Genomic DNA, 25,872 nt, shown 5'->3' with positions numbered 1-25,872 from the left:
TTCTATCAAAATGGATATTAAACATTATACTGGATTCAAGTCTTATTTCCCTTGATATCCAATTTCAATCAGCAACACCAAAAAAAGGAAAGGATTTAGTTGATGCAGGACATGTACGCAATGTTTCCGAATATAATAAATGCATCCAGTACTGTTATATTCAGTATTTTTACATGAATCAATACAACAGCTCCAATATCTTGTTTTCTTTTTTGAAAAATCCATATTATCCGCCATTTCAGTTTATAAAGTTTATCAAATGCACAAAACAAAACTGCCAACTGCCACTAACACAGCGTTGCCACATTTTATTTAGAAAATCTACTGTAAGTTTAGCTTACTAAAATCTACTTATCAAAAACTAAAATATACTATAAAACTGTATTAATATATTTGTATATAATTTAGGACTTTTTATAATAAAAATAACAGCTGACTAACTAGAAATTTTTTTATTTAGCTAATGCCTCGACAACTAATGGGCATTGGCATGGTGATGGTACAGTGGATTTTACCAATTAGGTAGCTAGTGTTATGTGTAGTGTGTGTGTGTTGAGTAAGTGTCTTGTTACTTTGCAAAGTCGATGTCATTGTCTTTGCAGAGACGCTAATTGTATCCGAACGTCTGCGGTCCCTCCGGTAGGTACCGATCCCACAAGGATAGAAACTATTTTCATTATTAATTTATAATAAACGAAAAATTCTCTACCCTGGTGAGATTCGAACTCACGACCATTCGGTCCTTTCGATCCAAAGGTAGGCGCTCTTACCACTGAGCCACAGAAGGAGTTTAACTAGAAATTAATATGACTGTTTGTAAACAAAAACCAAACTTTTTTATATTTCAACTGGAGAACAAAATGACCAACTATAATTAATTTTTATGAGTTTCATATTTAATATTTTTATATAATATTTTGTCATCCACTGATTTTAACATCTGCATGTCTGGATCACATTCTTCAAACAATTATTTCGCATTTTACATTAGAAACACGCAAACACAACATTTGTTGCAATACTTGCAATAGCCTCTTCGATAAAGGGTAGAGACCCAGAAACACTGTGTCAGAGGATGGCAAGAGACTCGAATTGAATCAAAACGAAAACGATTATTTTCTTTTTCTTTTACATTTGTTGTTTTGCAAAGTTACATATATTATAATTAGGCCCGGTCTTTTCACCTCCGAATAAATATTTATAAGGAAGTTTATCCGGCAGATTACATGTAAATCTGCCAAATAAACCTCCGAATAACTTTTATTCGGAGGTGAAAAGACCGGGCCTTAGATATTTTAGTTTTCCATCGTTAGCTTCTAACAGACTCACCGAATGCCAGAACTCTTCAATAACACCTGAAATAGGTACTGGTTGCACTGCTACTTCAAATCTGCAAGTTTGTTACACCAGAATCCAGTTTCATTTCTGTTTAATATTCATCATCTACGTCCTGGGGCTAGATTCCGTGCACTGTAGATATCTACACTTCGCTTTCTATCGATGTCAATTGTCGTGAAAATATTTGAATTTTCAGCTTTAATTGAATTATTTTCTAGTTTTGCTAGTTGATGCTGAAGTGACACTTAGTAAAACAAGAAAATATTTGAATTAAAACTAAAAATTCAAATATATTGACATTGATAGAAAGCGGTCGGCGGTGTTAGCGATTGTACACAGAATCCCACCCCTGAATCTTATTTTCGGTAATGACATTGGGAAATTGTAACAAAATGTCTAAAAATTAATTTAGAAATGGGGTAAATACTATTAAAAAGCAAATTTTATTTTTGTCATAAGAAAATTTTGAAATATACCAAAAATCTACTAAAAAATATTTCCTACTAGAATTTTTTAAAAAATATCAAAAATCTACCAAAAAAGTAGAAATCTACTAAGTGTGGCAACGCTGCACTAACAGCGCTGGAGAAAACAGTCAAATCCCCTCTCCTCTACCCATGGCGCGCCATTTAAATTTATCAGATAAATGCACAAAACTGCCACTAACAGCGCTGGCGAAAGCTGTCAAATCCCCTCTACCCATCGGCTCATGGCCAATACATATTAAAAAAATATTAAATGCGTATGGACGCGTTAGCGACATCTATCTAGAGTGCAGAGAAATTTCTCTGACTTTTCAATAGGTTGTCAATTTATTTATTCTTTAGTTTTTTTTTACTTATCTGGCCAATTTTACACCAACTATCTTTGTCGAAAAGAATATAAATTATTTGTTTATATATTTATTGTTATGATCTGCTTCTTATTAATTTTATATTAATTATTATTTATTTGATTAATTATTTAATTGTCGCAAATCATACATAAAAAATGAATAAAAAATCTCAGGGTGCCTTTTTATACTATTAAAAAGAATCTAAATTATCTTACGTTATACTTATCTTCTCTCGTGGGTTCAGTATCTCTGAGTTGATCCTAATCGGGATAAAATAGGGAAAAGAAATAAAGCAAAATATTAAAATAAACATACAGAATTGTCTTTTATTTATCAAAATCAATACTCTAAAATCTATCAAATCTAAAACCTGTGGACACAGATGTCCGAATGAAATTTTTTACCACTTAAATTTATTATAGTTAAAAAAAAACAATTTATCGGTTTGTTCCCGATGACTTTGGTAAAACAAACTAAACAAAACAAATTTATGTATTCGCAAGATTAGCTATACTTCCTATTTACTTTTAGAAATATTGGAATTTTAATTCATATGCTTTTTTACTCAAAATTTTAATTTCCGAACATAAAAATATCTTTCACATAAATTGACTGACCTTTTGCTTCACTCACTCTGATGTCTTCTCGTGACCCAAAACAGCTCTCCCTCGTTGACTATGTTAAAGGCTACTCATCAAAGCCCTCTCCGTTCTCCAGCTTCAAAACTATCAGCATACCAGCACCAATTCTCCAACAAGCCGGGCCTCTTTTGACACGTACTCGATTCAAACAAAACTCCAAAAATTCTCTGCTCTCCTTCTCACAATAATACAGAATCAAAGAGGTATTTCGTCTCTATTTGATCTGTCTCTCGTTCCACTTTTCAACTCTATTCTCCACTATCAAACAGCCACTGGTACTTGCTAACTATCTATCCACGAAAACGTCGAACTGCTCTTCAGCGATGCCAAAAAACATAATGACTTCTTTTTCAAACTCTCTCAATCATCCAATCCACTTTTCCCCTTCCAACTTGCCAAGAATCAGAAACAATCTTTTCCATTCGACAAACAAACAGTCATTTTCAAAATTATTCCGACCATCCTTAATTACTTTCGGGGAAACTCTACAACATTCACTCGGGTTAAAACAAATATTAAAATTCCAAACTTTCTTTTAAACCACCTTTTCTAGAAAGTGATAATTACATCTACCTGTGGGTTCTATAGTTCTCGTAATAAACAATCTATTTCCATTTTAAATCTAAATACATCGTCCTTTTTACTTTAATTATTCACAAAAGTCTTTAATGGTTCATCGGAAAGCTCATTCTAATCATCACTTAAATCCAAACTAAATTCTAATAAATATTTACAGCTCAATATACAGGGTGTATCAAATTTATGTGCCCGCGTTATTTAAAAAAAATTAATATAATTTTCATTTTGCTTTTGATTGATAAATTGAAAACACAATATTATATATTTCAGGTTATTTTCCGAAGGTGGTAATTTCAGCCTTCAAGAAGTAGCACTTACTCAAAGTCAACTGCTCAAACTAGAAGAGGGAACTAGAAAACATATTGAGGCGATTATTGCGACAACAGAAGCTTCTCGAGAAAAATATATAGCTCGAATACAGTTATCAGAAGCAAATATGATTGCTAAGTCAGTATAATAATTATTCGTGTACATACTATTAATAGTTTTTATTATGGTTTTCTTATTTCAGTGTTGAGGAATACATACGAGAACATGAATTTAATGAACGTGTAGAACACAAGATTCAGAAAGTCCAACAAGAACTCAAAAGATTAATACGAAATTTACGAGAAAAATTCAAAGTAACTGAAAAGGGATTGAAAGAAGTTTATGAAGAAGCTAAACAAAATTTGGGGAAGATTGAATATTTAGAAAGCTTTGGCTCAAAAATGGAAACATGTTTAACGGAGGTTTTTGGTATTGGCGAGTATATAACTCACCCAGAGCCTGTTCAAATATTCTCAGTAGAATTGGGTAAATAACATTTTGAACATTATATTTAAATTTTTTTTAAACAGGGTATTTTTTAATCAAGGTTTTAAATTTACTTCGAATAAAAAGATCTGCTGTGGTATTGTTTACGCGACATCCTTTACCTGTTCCAGTATTAGGTATCAAAACGAATATCAGATATAAGTAGAGAATATGGACTAGCTGTTAATACGAAAAAAAAAAATAAAGAACATACTTACATATTATGTAAAGTAAGTACGAAAATACACGGCTTTTGGTTAACCAACAGTCCATTGATAAGGTAAACAATTACACCTACCTTGGTCCCAACAGAAACAGTTAATGGGACCACTCTACTGGAATAAAAGAACGCAATATGGAAAACAATATCAATGTTCGTAAAGGTGAAGTCTCTTTTCAGAAGTCACGATTTACCACTTGGTACCAAAATCTCTATCATCAGATACTACGATATTATACAGAGTAGAGGCTTCAGAGTAGATTCTTTCCAGAAACACACACTGGAGATCTAAAATCAGAATCTACAAATCTATTATTAGACCAATAGTATGTTATGAATGCGCGACATGAGCTATGGCAGAAAACACAAAAATAAAACTTGAAGTCTTTGAAAGAAAAGATAGCAAAATTCAGGGCGTAAAACCCAAAATGAAGATCACGGAAAAGGGAGGATGAAGTGGCAGCCGACGCTCAAAATTTGCAAGGTAGACTATTTGCAAGATATTTTGAAGAATTTTGCTAAACCTGTAGAGGATCGGCGCGAAACCAGCAAGATTGGAGGTATATTTTGGAGTAAGACAATGCTCAATTTGGATTGCAGTGCCATTGGAGAGAGATAGAGATAGAGAGAGAGAGAGAGAGAGAGAGAGAGAGAGAGAGAGAGAGAGAGAGAGAGAGAGAGAGAGAGAGAGAGAGAGAGAGAGACAGACAAAGAAATAAAAACTTCATCAGAAAAAAAATCAATTCTTTATGCTTTATAATGGTCATTAAATAATAGTAATATTATCTGTTATAGAGACTGCTATCAAAGGAAGACAAAGTAAAGATTACATGGGCATGCTACTAAATAAGCATCAAGATTTAGCAGGAGAAGATTTTATTTCCAAAAGTGTAAAACTTATACATGATTCGTTTTTAGAACTAGAAGAATTTGCTAAAGTAAGTCATTTGCAATATCAAACCACGGGTCTACTAGGCTCGATGCCTTAATTATTATAGAGTAATTTGTTGCACTTTTTAAATACCTATATATCTTAAAAACTGAAGCCTCTTTCAAAGAAATCGAAACAAAACATAAAATGTAAAATATTTATCAATTTCCGCATTTTCGTTTTAGAGTTTGTTAATAATAACAATTTTAATTTAAATGACAAGCTTTTCTTTGAAACCAAAGAAGCTTCAATGATCTCAGTAGTGAATATTTTCCCGTGGATAGGTAGTGAATATGGGGAATTCACTCAGTAGTGAATATATCTTTAAGCTATCTAGAATTTCTGACATCAGCACATATTATCTCCATTAACAACTACTAATATCATCCCAAATAGGTTCAATGGGATTTACATATGATCAGTTGATAGGTTTGTTGATCTCCACCAAGTTAAAGGGTTTTGACAGGTCCTCATTCTACCTTTCTAGAGGGTCGTTGGATTTTTTCCTCCCAAAAATTTACTTTGTCCATGATTTTCCCACATTTGGGCAGTTAGCGATCTGGTCAGCTTTAACGTTGGTATGTCTAGTTGTTTTTATAGAATCTTAGGTCAAATACTTCAACAGTGCCCAGACATTTTAGCTATTTCTCTCGATGTCCTCCATTAATGTCACCTATCGTTCTTTTTTTGGTGTCTATGTTATTTGTTGTTCTTTGGCGATAGTCTTAAACTCAAAGTAGTTGTTTTTAAAGATACTGTAATATTCCTCAAGTTAGACAGCATTTCTAGGGGTAGCTCTGGTACATAGGTAACTCTATCTCCTCGAAGGATAGTTGACCAAGAACAGCTTTCACGAAGTAATTCGTATTTCTGTGAGACAGGCCTTGCTGTTGGACTTTTTCGTCTAGCAGCTTTGTAAAAGATGGGCCAGTCTGCTTTTTTAAAATTATATCTTCGGCGATATTTTATTTTCTGTGCTAAGATAGTTGGGTGTATTTAGCACATTATAGGTCAAGGTATTTGGGATGGGTACACAGCCTAATACGTTACTTTGATAATAAAGATTGCAAATCATCTGTGACGATAATATAATTTTATCGTCTAAAGTACGCCAATGAATTAAGTAAAACGTGTTTTTGTACCGTCTCGGACGATATAAAAGTCGGAACGAAAAGCCTAGTTGATTATTATTCTTGGAGCGTTGATCGAAGAATATTAAACAACAACGAGGTATAAGAGGTGAGTTTAAGTAGTATATCCCGACCATTTTCCGTAATCCTACAATCCCCGTCGTCTTTGGTGCGCTGAACGAATTTCGACGGTTTTCCTTTTACCTATCCTTATACGAGCGGTGATCGTATTTCCCAACATGTTTTTTCCCCTGGCGAGCTGAGCGAGATTTCCTCTTCTTATGCGTCCATTTCATATTAATAAAAGCAATTTCTATTTCGCGCGATCGTCAAAATCATTCATTCATGTACAAAATATCGTCACATCGCATCGGCCCGAACAGAAAGCTCGATGCGTAGATTATAAATATATTTTATTAACGAAATTAACGAGTAATTAAGGCTAATTATCTTATCTTTTGTATGTTTTGATTCCAAATAAAAATGTCTTAAATAGTGAACCTTTTGTTTTCGACTGATTTTGTTACCTGGAGCAACAAACACAACGACCACGTTACAAATCCAATAGAAAGGGTTGTTAAATGCATCTTTTTGACAAAATTTGGGCAAAATAGGTACATCCGTGGATCATGTAAAATGTAAAGAAATATACTGAGATATAAAAAGATAATGTTTAAATTGATTCGTATTTGCAAAACTTTAAATTTTAATTTTCTATGACTACTTATATAAAAATTACACATTTCTGAATTTAACACGATAATTTTAGAGGTTAGTTTTCCATGCAGATCGTTGGACTATACACTGCAGGTTCCCGATACCAATCGGGATCTCTTTGAACCCCTCTTCTTCTATAAAACGAATTCTTTATGATTTCTTCTCTTGCGAAAGGATACTTCGCCATGGTTTTTACTGTATCCCACATATTCCACCCATAAATCCAACTGCTACATTCAGGAAGGTAGTATCGTTTCTCGGGTATTATGTGAGCTCTTTCGCGGAGGTATCTTTCACGACTATCTTTGTCTTTGCCGTATAGCAGTTTCTTCAGATCTGGATCCACAGGTCTCATGTAGTCTAGAAAGAACAAGTGCTAAAATTACTTGGCTTTGGATGAAGGAAGAAAAAAGTGTTTGCAAGAATAAAAATTAAAAGTGCTTAAGTAGTAATAGAAATGATAGAAATTGGACAAGAATATAATAGAGAAAAAATATGTACCATTGTGGCTTCCTCCATATCCCCAGTTGATAGGAAAATAAAGGAATTAAAATAAATGGGCAATACTTTAGTCACCTTAGATACGCCGATGATATCGTCCTGATAGCCAACAGCAAATAAGAACTGAAAGATATGCTCGAAGAATTAGAACACCAGGCAAAAACAGTAGGTTTAAGAATGAATCTAGGCAAAACAAAAACGATGACAAACACAGAGCAAGATACTGCTATCACAATTCGAGGACGAGAAATAGAACAAGTACGAGAATATTTATATATTTGGGGCAAATAATAAAAGCGAGCAGAGAAAATCAAACAGAAGAAATTAAAAAACGTATATAAGTTTGGCATAGGCGGCATTTAGCAAATTGAGATACATCCTGATGAATAAGAAATTTGCGCAACATCTTAAGTCTAAAGTAATCAACCACTATGTGTTACCAGTAATTACGTATGGAGCGCAAACTTGGATACTAATCAAGAATGTTATGGATAAACTTATAAAAACACAGAGAGCATTGGAAAGAGAGATGTTGCAAATATACTTAAAGGACAAAAAAATGAAACGAGTAGATTCGAACTATTACAAAGCTGAAGGATGTAAGGGAAAAAGTAGCTGAACCTAAATGGAAATTTGTGGGGCATAACATCAGACACAGAGACGATAGGTGGAACAAGAAATACTACACTGAATATCATACGAATACAAAAGAAATAGAGGAAGACCACAGATGACATGGTTGATGACTTGAAGAGGCAATCCGGTCGCAGATGGATGAACTTAGCTCCGGATAGACATAAATGGAGACAAGAAGGGGAGGTCTACGTTCTAAAATGGATAGTTTGTCCTACATAGATAGATAGATAGATAGAGAAGCCTTCTTGGTATATTTTTACCTAGATATTTATATTTTTGTAATTTTTAATAGACAAAAACCGAAGTAGTAGAAGAAGGTCATAAATATATTCAAGAAGTCTAAACAATATCCATCAACATTATTTACCATGCAATGCGCTTGGCTCTTTAGGTTCCAACTCGTCGATTTTCTTCCTAGGACACCTTTGAGCGTTTCGAAAGGTATCTATCATTCCTTCAGCAAATTTCTCTTTGTCCTCATCCCGAACCATCCTTGAGCAACTCTTGTTGGCTATTTCGTTCAATCTCTCCTCGTGTTTACGAAACCATCTCAGTCTCAATTTATCTTCTCTCTGGATAGAATATATCCAGCCATTCTGGAGTTTTGGATCTATCCCTCTTGGATGGGGCGCCATTTTTGATGAAACTCAACAGCAAATTTAAAAAAATTTAAATGTTTAAACGGTTAAATTTAATTAAAATGGAAGTTTTTGAGGAACTACGATTCTGACATTTTGTAAACTGGATAGTGACAAATAATTGACAAAAATTGTCATACTAAATTATGACGTTATTTTTCTTCTTTTTTATTTTGCTTGAATTCTAGTATATCATCAGCATATTTTTTTTTCTCTGATTTTGGCTTTGGTTTTAGAACTAGAACCTTTAGCCACGTAATTGTATAACTTATCACTAAGTCAGGGGAGTAATGTGTAGTGTGTGTGTTGAGTAAGTGTCTTCTTACTTTGCAAAGTCGACGTCATTGTCTTTGCAAAGAGACGCTAATTGTTTCCGAACGTCTGCGGTCCCTCCGGTGAGATCAGCATATTTGATGACACTGAAAATGGCCTTACATACAGCAGTTGTTGAATTATGAGTAGATAACAGAAAAAGTAGAAAATTGTCCACCGCTACTAAAAATCCTAGGGTTTACATTACAAATGCAGGTACAAATTAAACTGAATTGCCATTGAAGTAGATTACCTATATATTTTATTCTGTTCAATTGTCCTGTCATTGTCCTCTTTCATTCTATTTGCTTTTTTTCTTCTTTGTGCCCTGGTCCAAAAGATCTCTGTCATCACTGAAGCTGAAGTTTATTGTGTTTGCTGCCCATTGTTGTTCCTTTCACCCAGTGTACACTTTTTGTACAGGTCTTTTGCTTTTTACGATTCTGACATTTTGTAAACTGGATAGGGACAAATTGTGACAAATAATTGACAAAAATTGTCATACTAAATTATGACGTTATTTTTCTTCTTTTTTATTTTGCTTAAATTCTAGTATATCATCAGCATATTTGATGACACTGAAAATGGCCTTACATACAGCAGTTGTTAAATTATGAGTAGATAACAGAAAAAGTAGAAAATTGTCCACCGCTACTAAAAATCCTAGGGTTTACATTACAAATGCAGGTACAAATTAAACTGAATTGCCATTGAAGTAGATTACCTATATATTTTATTCTGTTCCATTGTCCTGTCCTTGTCCTCTTTCATTCTATTTGTTTTTTTCTTCTTTGTGTCCTGGTGCAAAAGATCTCTGTCATCACTGAAGCAGAAGTTTATTATGTTTGCTGCCCATTGTTGTTCCCTTCGCCCAGTATAGATTTTTTGTACATGTCTTTTGCTCGATGTGTCCTAAATGTACCAGGGTTTCCTCTTGGTTGTCTATATAGTTTTTGTCTTTTGCGGTCCAGCGTCTCGCAATCGCAAAGTATTTGTTTTACAATTTCCTGTTCATTATCGTAGGGTCTGCAGTGAAGGTTTCCATTGTAAATGCCAATTTTATTTAGGAATTGTCTTAGTGCTGTATGCATGGTTAATATGTTCTCAGTTTATTCCTGCCCATATAGAGCAGTTCCTCTGTAGATTGTCCACCAATGAAGATTTTCCCATGTGTTCGTTTTGGGATTTTCCTACAATATCACATTACCTACTTTCTAGGTCCAATCCTCTACAGCTCTATATACTGCAGCGTTTGGCACACCATGAGTCAAAGCTGGTAGACTTGATTCGTTTGATCCTTTTAGCAATTTGATCTGCTTTTTTGTTACCCTGATACTCTGGTACCTACACAAGATCAACCTTGTTCCGATCCCCCAGTTTATTCCGTTCCCTGATCCATTTCCACAGCAGCATCGACTGATAAATTTTTTGCTTACATTAACTGGGTATCCTTTCGTCTCGTACACCAACTTTTTGAAGATTTTCTTAAACCCTATCTTCCCATCTATTTGGTGATCTGCTCTTTGACTTTGATTAGTGACTTCCGCGAAAACCCTATTTTCGTCATTATTTTTTGTCCTCTTAGTTTTTCGTAAGGTCCTGGTCCTATAAAATAATCTTTCATTGCACTATGTTTATTTTTTAACCAGGAGGAGTAAACTAAAAAGACAGATTCACACCTAAGAAAGTCACTAGAATAATAACCAAATACATCTTCTTTTTTGGTTGATCTAGTCGGCCCTCGACGGTAATCCATAAATAATATATTATATTAATACGTCGCTAAAGAGTACCAAAAACAACTGCTTTTTATATAAATGTAGACCAACAATCTAAGAATTAAAGGAATAACACAGAAAACACAAAAATCGCCGATATAAATTAATTAACCTATGAAATGTCACTAGTGTCAAAATTTGATAAATGTCATTAGTGTCAAAATTTTATAACAGTGGAGTAAACTTGCCTGCGGTTGGACCAATTACAAACAAGGAATACAGCGCGGTAAATTTGAATCACTCCTCTTGGTTAAAAAACAAACAATTAGTGCTGTAGCAGCCAGGGAGCCACGGTGTATTATTATGTTTATTGTTGACATGTAACGACACACACATTAGCTTTTATATTTTATTAAGTATTATTCAGTATCTCTTTACAACGTGTTCATCCTCTAACCTATCTATGTTCTAACCCTAACCTAGTCAACTTGTTGACAGCTGATCTGTATGAGATCCCTGCCTTCACGCCTAGTGTTGCCAACCAACCTAAGCTATATCATACATCTCCCTTTTTACTCCCTAAATCTAGAAGGCTTGATTATTCTCCTACCTGATCTTGTTTGAAGTGGAATATCATTTTCACTACTATCACTTGAACTGTTAATATTATTATGGAAATTGTTATCAAGTTTGTCTGGTGATGTATTAGATATATTTTTAGAAGATTGATTAGAAGGTTCTCTAGGAGGTAATTCTAAACTAGGATGAAATTCAGTATGAGTATTAAAAGGATGTGGAGAAGATTTTATAAATGATGAGTTTCTTCTATATACGTTATTTTCAAAATCCTTTACAATATAGGACCTGGGACTCTCATGTGTGTCTACAATTTCTGCAGGCACCCAGACCTTGTCTTTCTTAAGCATTACACTTTGTCTCTTATAAAACCCATCTCTTTCCTTTGCCTGTCTATCATGATAATATTTCCTCTCTGCCCTCTTTTTTCTTATTTCATTTTTTTCCACTGTAGGTTTCTCTTCTAAAATTTTACTGCATACTGGTAATGTTGTTCTTAACAGTCTATTATTCAACAATTCTGATGGAGAAATATTTAGTCCTGATAACGGCGAGGTCCTATATTCTAAGAGTGCCAGCTGCACATCATTACCAGAGTCATTACATTTTTTTAATATGCCCTTACAGATTCCTACAGCTCGTTCGGCCAGTCCATTGGACCTTGGATATAACGGACTAGAGGTGATTAGGTTTATATTCCAACTTTCACAAAATTTTCTAAACTCACAGCTGCCAAATGGCATATTATCTGCAACAAGACTGCTAGGAATGCCATGAGTTGAGAACAGATTTCTGAGTTTATCACTTACTTCCTTGGCTGTTTTACATTCCAATGGAATTAATTCAAGCCAATTGCTGTAGTAGTCGACAACAGTTAAATAATCATGGCCTGCATAGTTAAATATATCTGCAGCTACTTTTGCAAACGGTATGTCTGGTCTTTCATGTTGCAATAATGGTTCTTTTTGCATGTTGCGACTATATTTTAGGCAAGTTTTGCATTTAGAAACAAATTGTTCTACATCAGAAGCTAGCTGCGGCCAATAAAATATTTTTCTAGCTCTAGATTTGGTCTTTTCTATACCAAAATGTCCTACATGTAATTTTGTTAACATTAGAGATCTTAACTTAAATGGTACAACCAGTTTAAAATTATTATATAGAAGATTACCAGGTACATGCAAGTTATTCCTGATTTTGTAATACACTCCAAGTTCTGGACTTATTTTCACCTTTTCTGGCCATCCATTCTCACAATAAGCTATTACTTGCTTTAAATTTACGTCTTCACCTGTTGCATCTTTTAGTTCACTCATCCTCGCTTGGGAAATAGGTAATTCAATTTCTACGGAGTGAACAATGTCTAACATGTCTGGATCGTCTTTTACTTTATTTTTAACGAAAAACCTGGAAAGTAAATCTGCTATGTACATATATTTTCCAGGCAAGTAGGTTATTATGTAGTTATATTTAAGCAATTTTAATTTTAGTCTTTGTAATCTATTGGTAAGTTTACAAATATCTTTTATGTCTATGCTTACAAGTGGCTTATGGTCACTTTTTACACAAATTCTATTACCATATATAAAATGATGAAACTTGCTTAGACAAAAGTATATTGCAAGATATTCTTTCTCTATCTGTGCCCACTTTATCTCTGTTTCTGTTAAGCTACGAGAACAGAATGCTACTGGTTTTCCATTCTGCAACAAACATCCACCAAGACCATTTTGACTAGCATCGGTTTGAACCTCTATGGGTAAATTTTTATCAAAGATCTGTAAAGTAGGTATTTTAGCTATTAAGTTTTTTATTTTTGACAAACACTCTGTATGATCATCAGTCCATAACCATTGAACATTATTTTTTATTAGATTTCTTAGCGGTGTAAGAATATCTGAAAGATTAGGCAGATACTTAGTTAAATAATTTATCATTCCTAAAATTTTTAAGAGTTCATTTTTATTTTTAGGTTCCTCAAGCTGTACTATGGCCTGAACATATTCTGGGTCTGGTTTAACTCCACTTTCAGAAAATATTTGGCCTACATAACTAACCTCTTTTACTTTGAACTTTTTTATCATTAAATTTTATGCCATTCTGTCTAGCTCTTTCTATTACTTCAGCAAGAATCTTATCATGTTCTGCTTCATTTTCACCTGGAATAATAAAATCATCAAAATAGATACCTACAGGCAAGTCCCCAAATATCTTTTGATTCACTCTTTGGAAGACTTCTGGGCTGACATTTAACCCAAATGGAAGTCTTTTAAAGGCATATTTCCCAAATGGTGTTATAAATGTACAATATTTTGTACTCTCTCGATCCAACGGAATATGGTAAAATCCTTCCTTTAAATCTAAAACAGTGAAGACTTTCTTTCCCCTTAACTTTGACCCTAACTCTTCTACGGTAGGTATAGGGAATTGATCAGAACAAACATATTTATTTAGGTGTAAAGGATCTAAACACAACCTTAACTTACCATCATTTTTTTCTACAATTACTAGATTATTAACCCATTCTGTCGGTTCATCCATTTTAACTATTATATCCCTATTTTCAAGGTCATCAAGGGCTAATTTTAGTTTTGGTTTTATTGTCTCTGGTACCCTTCTACAAGGACTTACTACCGGATTAGCGTTATTTTTTAAAATAATCTTATATTTGAAGGGTACTTTACCAGTGCCTCCAAAAATATCTTTGTTATGAGTTATAAACTTACTGCATTCACTTTGATTATCATTATTTATCTCATCTACCTTTTTTATCAAACCTAACTTTACACATGCATTAAGGCCTAAAATTGGCATACTGTCGACATCGACCAAAACAAACTTGATATCATAGAATTTACCTTTTATTAAGCATTTTAATATTACTTGACCTATGGTATTTAATTTGTTGTTACCATATGTTATTAAGGGAGATTCATTTTTTGTTATTTTTGCAATATCATTTACATTTAAACCCTCAAATTTTTTTAAAGGCAAGCAGTTACAATTTGCACCAGTGTCTAATTTAAAACTAATAGTTTTATCATTGATAACAACTCTAGTTGTCCACAAGTTGACTTGATTATTTTTACAATTTATATTATCTAATAGTAAAATACTGTCTATATATGGTTTATCACCTACAGTTGTGTCATAACTATCATGTGTAACATCGTAGACTTTTTGATTAGTACTAGCAGACCTAGAGTAGGTTGCTCCTGCATTAGTTAAATTAGAAAACTTGCATCCTACCTGGAAATGATTTGGTCTATTACATCTTTTGCATGTTTTACCATAAGCTGGGCAGCTTCTTGGACCATGTCGTCTCCCACATTTGAAACAATTGTACTCTTGATTGTTAGATATATTACCATTATCTGCACCTGCATTCCTTATATTACCATCTTTAAAGCTATTATTTCCTCTACTTCTTAAACTGTTAACTTCCATTTCTTTTCTAAGGTCCTTCAGTTGAAACTTACTTGCTTCCGCTGTTCTACAGTGAGTCTCGGCTTGAGTCAACGTCAAATTTGGATCTCTTAATAATCTCTCTTGCATTGTCTGGTCTCTAATGCCACTAACTATTTTATCTCGGACTAGTGAATCTTCTAGTGTTCCAAAATTACACAGCTTTGCTAACATTTTAATATCTGTCAGGAACCTATCAAATTCTTCGTCTTCACCTTGACTTCTGTTAAAAAACTTATATCTGTCATATGTTTCGTTCCTAAGTGGCTTGCAATACTCCTCAAACGCCTGTATTACTTTATTATAATTTTTTCCATCGTCACCAACAAATTTTAATGTCCTGAAAATGTCTTGAGCTTCTTCACCAGCTAAATTCAAGAAAATTGCAATTTTTGTTTCATTATCTTTATTGCACAAGCCAGTTGCCGTTAAATAAATAGAAAAACTATTAATAAATTTCTCGTAATTTTGACTGGTAGCTGGTCAAACACAATGCTTTTTGGGGCCTTGGCAGACTCCATTTTATAGGTCTCTTACAACTGGATTCTTATTTGGGGTTCTTATAAACCTGACACCATGTATTATTATGTTTATTGTTGACATAATGTAACGACACACACATTGGGTGCGTTCGGACGACCACAGCGGCTGGACAGCTGAGCCAGCAGTAGCTGTCAGACGTCACCGCTGGAAGCCAGCCGCTGAGAGATTTACTAAGCTTTCCCTATCACGGCTGGATACAACCACTCAGCCGATTTCTGCTGACAGCCAGCCGCTATGGTCGTCCGAACGCACCCATTAGCTTTTATATTTTATTAAGTATTATTCAGTATCTCTTTACAACGTGTTCATCCTCTAACCTATCTATGTTCTGACCCTAACCTAGTCAACTTGTTGACAGCTGATCTGTATGAGATCCCTGCCTTCACGCCTAGTGTTGCCAACCAACCTAAGCTATATCATACACACGGTAGCAGGTTTTTGCTCTAAATTTTAAAGAACCGCTTGGATTGACATGAAATTTGGCATACGTACAGCTTACATGTCAAAGAAAAAAAGTGATATTGTGCCGATGTGTGCTTTTGCCCTGGGGGTGACTTTCACCCCCTCTTGGGGGTGAAAAAATATATGTCCAAAATAAGTCCGGAAATGGGTAAACTGACTAATTTTAAGTAACTTTTGTTCTATAGAGCTTTTTCGCGAAGTCAACACTTTTCGAGTTATTTGCGAGTGAATGTGTTCATTTTTCAACAAAATAACCACATTTTTAGACGGTTTTTCGCAAATAACTCAAAAAGTAAGTATTTTGTCGAAAAAAACGTTCCTAGCAAAAATATAGCTTATAAAAAAGTAAAAAAAAATGGTGTACGCGTTAGGTCTCTGGATGTCGTAGAACCAGATGAGTTACAGCCAATGAAAAATAGATTCATATTCACCAAATTTCAAATAGAATATTTCGACGTGAAATATCCAAAAAATTAAGCACTTTTTGGGGAAAACCCATTATAACTTTTTTAAAGTGTTCAAAAAAAGGTTTATTTCTGTTTTTACAAAAAGTTTCTAGCATTAAACTTAAGCAAGTTACGCTCAAAATAAAGTTGGTCCCTTTTGTTTTTGCAAAAAAAATCTGGAAAACCACCCTCTAATTAGCAACTTAAATGAAATTAATCGTTACCGCTCCACAAATTATTTGACTTATGTTGTGTCTACATGATCTCTAAGTTTCATCGATTCAAAGTGCTTATTTTTGAAAAAATTTGGTTTTAAAGTAAAATTTTTAAAAATTTAAATTTTGAAAAATATGCTTTTTTTCAAAATAACTTTAAAATTGTTAGATATACCAAAAATCTCGAAAAACAAAAAAAGTCAGATTTGCTTTTCTGAATATCATGTATTTTTTTGTTTTTCTGTTAGACAAAAATTGATTTAGATTTTGTGTTTCTAATTTTGCATACATTCGTGATCAGTGACTCGTTCAACCCCTTTTAACTACAGCCCTTTCAATAATAAGGACTTTGAACCGATGAAACTTACAGATCATATAAACAATATATACACGAGTCAAGAAACTTGTGAAGTCGTAACGATTAAGTTCATTTAAGATACTAATTAGGGGGTGATTTTCTCGATTTTTTTACCAAAACCAAAAGGGACTAACTTTATTTTGAGCGTAACTTGTTTAATTTTGATGCTAGAAATTTTTTTTATAAAACAAAAATGAAGCTTTTTTAAACACTTTAAATAAGTTGTAATGAGTTTTCCCCGAAATGTGCTTCATTTTTGGTAATTTCACGTTAAAGTATTCCATTTGGAATTTGACGAATATGAACCTATTTTTCATTAGCTATAACTCTGCTTCTACTAGGTGTAGAGACGTGATACATACACCATTTTTTTAAATTTTTACAGGCTATATTTTTACTAAAAATGTTTTTTCGACAAAATACTTACTATTTGAGTTATTTGCGAAAACCCGTCTAAAAGCGTGGTTATTTTGTTGAAAAAATGAACATATTCACTACCAAATAACTCGAAAAGTATTGACTTAGTGAAAAAACTCTATGGAACAAAAGTTACTTAAAATTAGCCAGTTTATCCATTTCCTGACTTTCTTTGGACGAATATTTATTCACCCCCAAGGCAAAAGCACATATCGGCACAATATCACTTTTTTTCTTTGACTTGTTAGCTATGTGTATGCCAAATTTCATGTCAATCCAAGCGGTTCTTTAAAATTTAGAGATTTTGCAATATTTTACCGTTAAAGAACGGACTAGTAAGGGAGCCATCACCTTTAAGTCGGTACAAATGTTCCACTGGTGGTCATTATATTCCAACAAATCGTTCATTTTTTTAGTGATGTATATGTTCCATCGCTTTTTGTTGTATAATATTGAGAGTGATTTTGGAAATGAAAATCGAAACTTCAAAATAAACTTATTTTAAACTGAAATTGTGATTAATTCTCATCAAAGATAGTAAATTCTATTATATTCATTATATTTTAGGAATTTTACCATAAACATCCAATTAAATACTTGGATCCTTCAAGACTTCAACCAACTTTAGACGATTGCATGCAGGAAGTACTACAAAAATATAAACCATGCTTACTTCAATGTGAGATAAGCTGGATAGAAAACGTTTCGTCCTTCCTGGCCATTCTCAAGAATATAGAAACCTTTAGAGAAAGGTTTATTACATCGTTTGAGAATGCATTCTGTAGAATATGTCTAGAAAGACTACAACTAGGCATTGACGATGTTTATATTCGACTTAACGAGCAAGCTGATCAATTTAACAAAAAATTAAAGGAGGTAACGTAACTGTACTTCAACAAATAAAAACTTAAAATGTTTTCTAGTTTTAGATCATAACATACAAACGATATCATAACTCGTGACTCATATTGTTTTATACATGATAAGTGGTGTCTAAAAGAGTCATGATAATTTTATTATATTAAAAGCAGTGTTTTGAATACTTGTAGGATATACAGTGTGTCCACGGATGGGGTGCCCAAGAGGAAAAACTTTTTTATTTTCAATGCGAAAAATGTCATTCTTGATATAAAGTTTTGCTTATTCTAAAACAAGTTTTTCAAATCCTGCCTAATTTTGTATCCAATTTTATGTAAATCCCTATAAATGTTTGCACTTAGTTCGAAATTGTAACAATAATAACTTATGAGAACAACCCTTTCGCTTCTGTGTCAATTATTTAATATCGCGAACCATCCAATTATTTAATAATTAAATAATTAATAATCCAATAATTCTAATAATGAAATTTATCACAAGATAAACTCTTTATGGAACGCTTAATATTGTCGAAAAAAATGACAATTCGCAAATTATTTATCAGAGTTGACAGTTACTAAGCTACATTGTGCTTGGAAACACTAGATTATTGTTACGATTTCGAGCTTAGTGCAAAAATTTATAGGGATTTACATAAAATTGGCTACAAAATTAAGCAGGATTTGAAAAACTTAAATTTTATTTCGTTTTATGGGGTTTTAGAGCAAGCAAAACTTTTTATGAAGAATGACATTTTTCGCTAAAATCGAAAATAAAAAAGTTTCTCCTCTTGGGCACCCCAACCGTGGACATACTGTATTTATAGAGGCAATTACGATTTCGAATTTTTATAAAAACGGAAGATTACCAGTAAATTTGATGAAAGAGTTATTGAATTTAAACAATTATCTTCTTCTTCGTCCTCCTTTTTGTACGTAGGCTTTAAAGCCTGTTTCTTCTTCAATATTAGCCTTCTAAATTGTTTAAATTATCCCACCATCTTTTTCTTGGTCTGCCAATACTTCTTCGTCCATTTGGTGACTTATCTCGCGCACTACACATTCTACTAATGTGTTCGTTCCACTCCTGTTTCCGTTTTGTCACCCATCCATTTATATCTTCTACACTGCATGATCTTCTTATGTTTTCGCTTCTCTCCCTATCCAACAGATTTTTCGCTGATATTCGTCAAAGTATTTTCATCTCTGTTGTTTCTAGTAGTCGTCTCGTTTTAGATGTGTCGGGTCTTATCTCCGCCGTGTATGTTAATATAGGTCTAATTGCTGCTTTATAGATTCTTGCTTTTGTGTCTTGTCTTAAGTGTTTGTTCTTCCAGATTGTGTCATTAAGAGATCCCGCCGCTTTACTTGCTTTTAAGCTTTGTTGTCGTACTTCCTCTTCAACATCTCCGTAACTGGTTACATCAATTCCCAGATATCTAAACTTTCCATCCTGTTTTATTATTTTCCCATCAATTTCGATTTTACATCGTATAGTGGGTATTTAGATGTCATACATTTGTTTTTTTCTGCTGATATTAGGTTTGTTCTAGCATCAGTTTCAAACGGTTTGAAACCATCAGCGAATAGTCGACCAGCGCGAGTAGAGGGGATAGCACTGGTGACTGTATTATGTTCTCTCACTGACCAACTATTTGCTGACGGTTGCTGACGGTTTCTGACTAGTTTGACGGTTTGCTAGAACAAACCTATTATCATATATAGTCGAGGAAATGAAGCTGAAAAAATGGCAAAACCTCGCAATTTTTTCGTCCAGCATCGATTTGTACAAACATTTGGGATTAGGCTCATTTTACCCTCTAGTTCATTTTCTATATTGAGCCGTTGTACGCTTTTGGTTTTTTAAGGGTGAAAACTACCCCTAATTGTAAAAAATTATAAAATAACATTTTAAACTTTAATACTGTCAACATTTGGTTCTTATTAGTTACATAATTATTGTTTTATGCTTTAAGATATACTATCATAATATTTCAACCCTTCAAACCACCCTTGTTGGAGCTATATATAAAAAATTTACTTATCCTAAAAGAATAATTTCGGCTTGCATCAATTTGCATAAAAATTTGGGATTAGGATCATCTCACCCTGTACTTCATATTCTATATCATGCTTAAGGGCGTTGATTATTTTTAGGGGTGTAAACTACCCCTTATTGTAAAAAATTATATAAAAACATTGTAAACTTTAATATGGGTAAAATTTGGTTTTGATTGGGTAAATAATGATTGTTTTATACTTTAGGATATAATATCATAACATTTCAACCCTTAAAAACCACCCTTAATTAACATTACAGTTTTTATAAGTAGATATTTTAATAGATCTATACAGAAAAAAAAGTAGAATTAAAGAATTACAAAAACATTTATTTACACAAAAATATGAATTTACAAATATGTACAAATACAAATACAAATAGTTTTTTAGTCATCTTGCAGTATACGAACCGGTTCTGTGGTATTATACATAAATACATACATTGAAAATTATCCATAAGCTGACTATCCGAATTTTTCGAAAAAAAAATTCGTTTTAAAAACATAGCTCCTTCATTTTTGAAGATAAAAAGTTTTTTCAAAAATGACTTTGTAGGATTTTTGAAGAGTTATAAGGCTATCTAAACTAAATTTCGTAAGATCCCTTAGTTTTTAATTAGGGTGGATTTAAAGTGCTCGAATAAGGGGGTGTTTGCTCGTAAATAGAGATTTTAAACAGCTATATCTCGCTAACTGTTCACTATAATGAAAATCTGTGCACAAGGTAATTTTAGTTATTAAAGAAGCTACAATTTAGTAGTTTATCATTTTTTTCGTATCTCCAGTATTTTCGTGGCTATTTTGAAGTAAAAGGTGAAAAATAGGAAATTCCAAAAAATTAAGTTTTCTTTAAACTCCAATTATTCTAAAACTAGACCTTTTAAATAGGTCAAACTTCCTGGGTGTATTGATAATACAAATATAAAAAGAATTACAGAAAGGTGAAGACCAATTTTTAATTAGGAGGGTAGTTAGGGGGTTGTTTCCACTGATTTTTTCATAGAGAAAAGCAGGTACCGACCTTTTTTTAATCATAAGTCGCTTACTTTTCTGACTAGAAACTTTTTATTATTATTTTTTGAAAGGCCTAACTGTATACTTGAAAAAAGAATATTTAAGTTTTCCTTGAAAAATGCAAAGTTTTTCCGTTATTTTACTTTCACTATTTCAAATTATGCATTTGACGAAAAAAGCTAACTTTTAACATGCCGTATCTCGGTTTCTATTGTCTTAAAGATATCATCCAAAAAGAATTTAGTTTGTGTTACTAAAAGATGCAATTTTCATATCTACAGTTTTTTTGAATAAATGTATATTTTTAAAGGTATTCTCAAAAAATCCTCTAAAAAAGTGGATTTTTTTCATCTAAAAACTGTTACTTTCAAGCGCGAATAACTCGAAAAATATTAGTTTTACGAAGAAAATGTAAAAACATTTTTTTCTTAGAATTACTTTTTACATCGATTTGCATGGTTAAAATGTAATAAAAAATCCCGCTCCCGAGATGGGATGGCAACCACCCCATCCATGGCTAACACCATGGCAACCAAGGTGTTAGCGTACAGCGCCATGATATAGAACATGAATCTTGGACTATTCCCTACCTTCTGTGAAAATTTCAAGTAAATCTATGCTGGACGAAAAAATTGCGAGCCAAAATGCTTCATTTCCTCGACCAATATCATTGGATTCTCTAACTCGTTATTGTATCTGCGTCTCCATTCGTTTGTCTTAGATCATTTTGTCTGTCTTAGATTCTCGTTTGATACATGATATTATTTTTTATAGATTCATAATAGATTGAAAGTAATGTTCGGACATCCTAGAAACTACAAGATGCTAGAAAATTTAGAACAAGATTACAAATACCTACACGAAGACAACAAAACAAAATTTGGAACAATTACACCACCTCATAAAGTAAGTTTTTTGTAGTAAGTCTGTTAGTAAGAAGAGTTGGTTACTCTACACATGGTTTTCGTGGTTCTTCCTTAGTTTCATGTGTTGTATCATGAGTTTCTGTAAGAATGTTTTTATTTTACAGGAGCATTTAAACGAAATATACAGTTTACTTATCGTGGAATTAGAACAAATAGACCGATTGATTACTGATTTAGCAACAGAATCAAGGATAGAAGATCTAATTACAAATTTGACAAGACAGTTCGAAACAAAAACCGAGTTGATTTCTCCTATAGTATTTGCCGAAGAAGACTCTCATCCAGTGCCACTAAGCAGAGGTAAGCAATTAGAGATACTACATTTATCAGATCTGGGATAGTTGGTAGATGCGAGTCTCTTTCAATATACATATACGATACATACACAACTAAATAGGGCTGAAAGTACATTCAGATTCACATATAAACCGAAAAGTGAAATTGTGACTTTGATGTTTCGTCTACTCATGCAGAGTACTCATACTCATGCAGAGTTTGGCAATGACTGCAGCAGCCGTCAAAAATCCTCTTCATGTGTCCTTTCCTCATCGGAGGTTGGTGACTGTCAACGGGAATTCATGATTCATGAATAAATATGTCCAAAACACGGTATAAACTAATAACCAACAGTAATTACAAAATATCTACTGTAACAGAGCTTGTTCTTACAGCAGTCTTTAACAGCACCTAGTAGGTACTATCTTTCTTAATAAGCAATACCTAAGTTTGAATGTAGGCAATTCTTCTGATCTGTTTTGTATCTCGTTAAGTATTCCCCTTCAGTTCCCCAAGTTCAATGGGTTCAAAGAATTACCAATGTTGAAGTGCTACGATGTTTAAATAAGGAGTTAGAAATTATGAACAGTATAAAAACAAGAAAACTGGAATATTTGGGTCACATAACCAGAGGAGAAAAATATGAGTTGCTGAGAATTATTATGCAAGGAAGGATCCAAGAAAGAAGAAGCATGGAAAAAGACACATTTTCTGGTTGAGGAACCTTAGAGAACGGTTTAACTGTAGTTCATTAGAACTATTCGGAGCAGCAGCCAACAAAGTGACCATAGCCATTATGATATCCAACCTCCGATAGGAGATGGAACTTTAAGAAGAAGAAGAAGAAGTATTCCTAGATATACTTACGGCACCTATAGCAAGACCAAATTCACTTTATATTAATTTGAGATTTGGATGCGCACTTTTATTGGCGTTCGGTTTTTCCATATTTTCTGAATTTTATTTTGGTACCGTGCAGGTATTTTACTTTGCGAGACGTTACAAAATAAAATCCAAAATAAAACTTCCAAAACTACTACTACTTTCCAAAAATTTTTATTAAAACAATACCAAAAATAAAAAAAATAAAATACGGATTCGAACCGGGTACCTCTCGATCTCCGGTCACACGCTCTACCACTGAGCTATACTCCCTTTGCTTTGACAGGTTACAAGATTTCTCATACATACTGACAGATTTAATAGACCAAGAGGAAGACAAATCCAAAGACACAAAAATTATAATTGTTGGAGAACTGTAGTCTCCAAGCAAATTCTATTTAAACAAACAAAATAATTCAATTTAACCAAATAAATTCTATTTCATCAACAATAAATTTCCGCGCCGCCTCTATAAAAACATACAAAACTTGATTACACAATGTTGTAGACTACTTCCAAAAACTTGTTAAGTTCCCGCTTTTTCCAACCCACTGGACTGAATGCGTTAGCGGGGGACAAGCGGCAGTCAGCTATCAATATTCGTTAAGAACATACGCAAAGGTCTTTTTTCCTACGCCGGCTTCTTCGAAGAGAATTCTTCACGCTGCAAAATTCCAAAAAGCCGGTACAGTGTGGAAAGATGTGTTGTGGCGGTTTTACGGTACCTAGCTGTTAACTCATTTAAATGTTCTATTCTTGCCCTTTTCACATTTCATTACAGTCTATCTAAATAACGAGTGTTTTATTTACTTAACCATTTCAACAGGCCAGAATTAGCAACTTATGGAGGTCCATTAAAGTTTCTCCACTGAACAAATCGAAGGGAAGCGGATCATTGAACTTTTGGCAAGTGCAAACCACTGAAAGGGAAACTGATATCTTTCAAGACCCCACCATGGAGGAATGTTGAGAACCTGCATCCCTCCAATAATAAATATATTTACTAAAAACACTAATAATATATTCTTTTCACGCACACCTTATTTGCGCTACATAAAGATGTAGCGACTAATACCATACTGTTGGTGTGCGCATGCGCCAGGGAATGTAAAAATTCACCCTCATGCCAACTTCAAAAGTTTGAAAAAACCATACGTCAACACCAGTGCGCATCCACATCTCGAATACAAAGTGAATTTGGTCGTGCTGTACAGTTTAACGCCGACTCCAAAGAAATTGTACTAAGCAGATTCCTGCTTTGGCATGTGCTGGGAAGCGGCGACCTGAGCAATAGTATTTGATTTTTATATTGCTGATCGAATCCACACTGTCCTTATGTATTGATTTGCAAGATATTCTGTAACTAGGAAACTTGTTTCAGGTACTATGGAAAATATACAAAAGTACTTTACCAAATCGTCTAGTCTACAATTGGAAACTGTTTTCCAAAGGATTAATTTAGATTCGTTTTCTTCCCTAAAGACATACGAAACTCCTGAAAGTTTCCTGTGGGTTCTGGAAGAAAAAATAACATCAACATACCAAGGAATTGATGATTTCCTAGACAATAAAATAATAAAAGCCAACGAAGACTTTAAGCAGACTTGGGCCGAAGATATTAAGTATATTTTGAACCTTTATAAATTAAAATATGATAATAAAATATTTTAAACTAAATATCTACTGCTATACCTTTCAGTTGCCTATGTTGAAAAATATGTTAATTTTAATCGTCACCTGTCAGACGTGATGAAGTCTTTTGACGTTATTGTTTCTATTGCCCATGGTAGAGAACTACCCGTGAATGACTGATGCGACACCTAGCGTAGTCGCCGGGCATTTTTTTGCCGACCTCAATTTGACGTTAAACATATAATGATACATATATGACATATTTGACGTTAATGTGTAATATTTACTTACCATTTTTGATAAAATTTGTTATACAAACAATAAGTGTGTTAGCGGAGACAGTCAGGTACTAGTCCACGACAAGCGGAGCATGCGCACTTTAAAATAATATAAATAATACCGTTGACAGATAAATATACAAGGTATATTTACTATTTTGAAATTACTCAAAATATATTGGAACCAAATAGGAGACTACCAGCATTTTTTATATAGGGAGATAGTTGGTCAGCCCAATAGGTAAATATGTTTGATTCAAATTGAGACAGTCACCAGATGTCCCCACAATTTCTGTCAGGATCGCAACGTCAAAATGCTAAGACACCAAGTTGGATACGGTCCTCTTCATAACATCCCAACTCGCATGCATATTAAGAAAAATAAATATATATAATAGAAGAGTATATTTAGAAATTGAATTGATGATGTCATGCTACTATACATTATATATTTATAATAGCATGACATCATTA

At 33.4% G+C, this 25,872-nt stretch overlaps 2 protein-coding genes across 4 annotated transcripts in view; one reads left to right on the top strand and one right to left on the bottom strand.

Annotated features, from left to right (window-relative positions):
- The window catches only part of LOC126879219 (uncharacterized), a 74,653-nt gene extending 49,494 nt beyond the window's left edge, over nt 1-25,159 (top strand). For all 3 annotated transcript variants that reach the window (XM_050642276.1, XM_050642274.1, XM_050642273.1), the window contains 7 exons: nt 3,664-3,840; nt 3,905-4,188; nt 5,204-5,346; nt 18,041-18,349; nt 22,179-22,310; nt 22,435-22,630; nt 24,870-25,159. In XM_050642276.1, the coding sequence (XP_050498233.1) occupies nt 3,664-3,840; nt 3,905-4,188; nt 5,204-5,346; nt 18,041-18,349; nt 22,179-22,310; nt 22,435-22,630; nt 24,870-25,159 (1,531 nt within the window). The remainder of the gene's footprint in view (nt 1-3,663; nt 3,841-3,904; nt 4,189-5,203; nt 5,347-18,040; nt 18,350-22,178; nt 22,311-22,434; nt 22,631-24,869) is intronic.
- LOC126879227 (protein ATP6V1FNB-like) lies at nt 7,137-9,079 on the bottom strand. Its single transcript, XM_050642283.1, has 2 exons — nt 8,691-9,079; nt 7,137-7,546 (listed from the first exon to the last, which is right to left on the bottom strand). The coding sequence occupies exons 1-2, from the start codon at nt 8,956-8,958 to the stop codon at nt 7,242-7,244; spliced, it is 573 nt and encodes a 190-aa protein (XP_050498240.1). The 5' UTR covers nt 8,959-9,079; the 3' UTR covers nt 7,137-7,241.
- Nucleotides 25,160-25,872: the final 713 nt, after the last annotated feature.

This window comes from Diabrotica virgifera, chromosome 1, assembly GCF_917563875.1.
Source record: "Diabrotica virgifera virgifera chromosome 1, PGI_DIABVI_V3a".
NCBI lineage: Eukaryota > Metazoa > Arthropoda > Insecta > Coleoptera > Chrysomelidae > Diabrotica > Diabrotica virgifera.
Note: the sequence above shows the minus strand (reverse complement) of the source record. Positions and strands in the feature narration are given on the sequence as shown.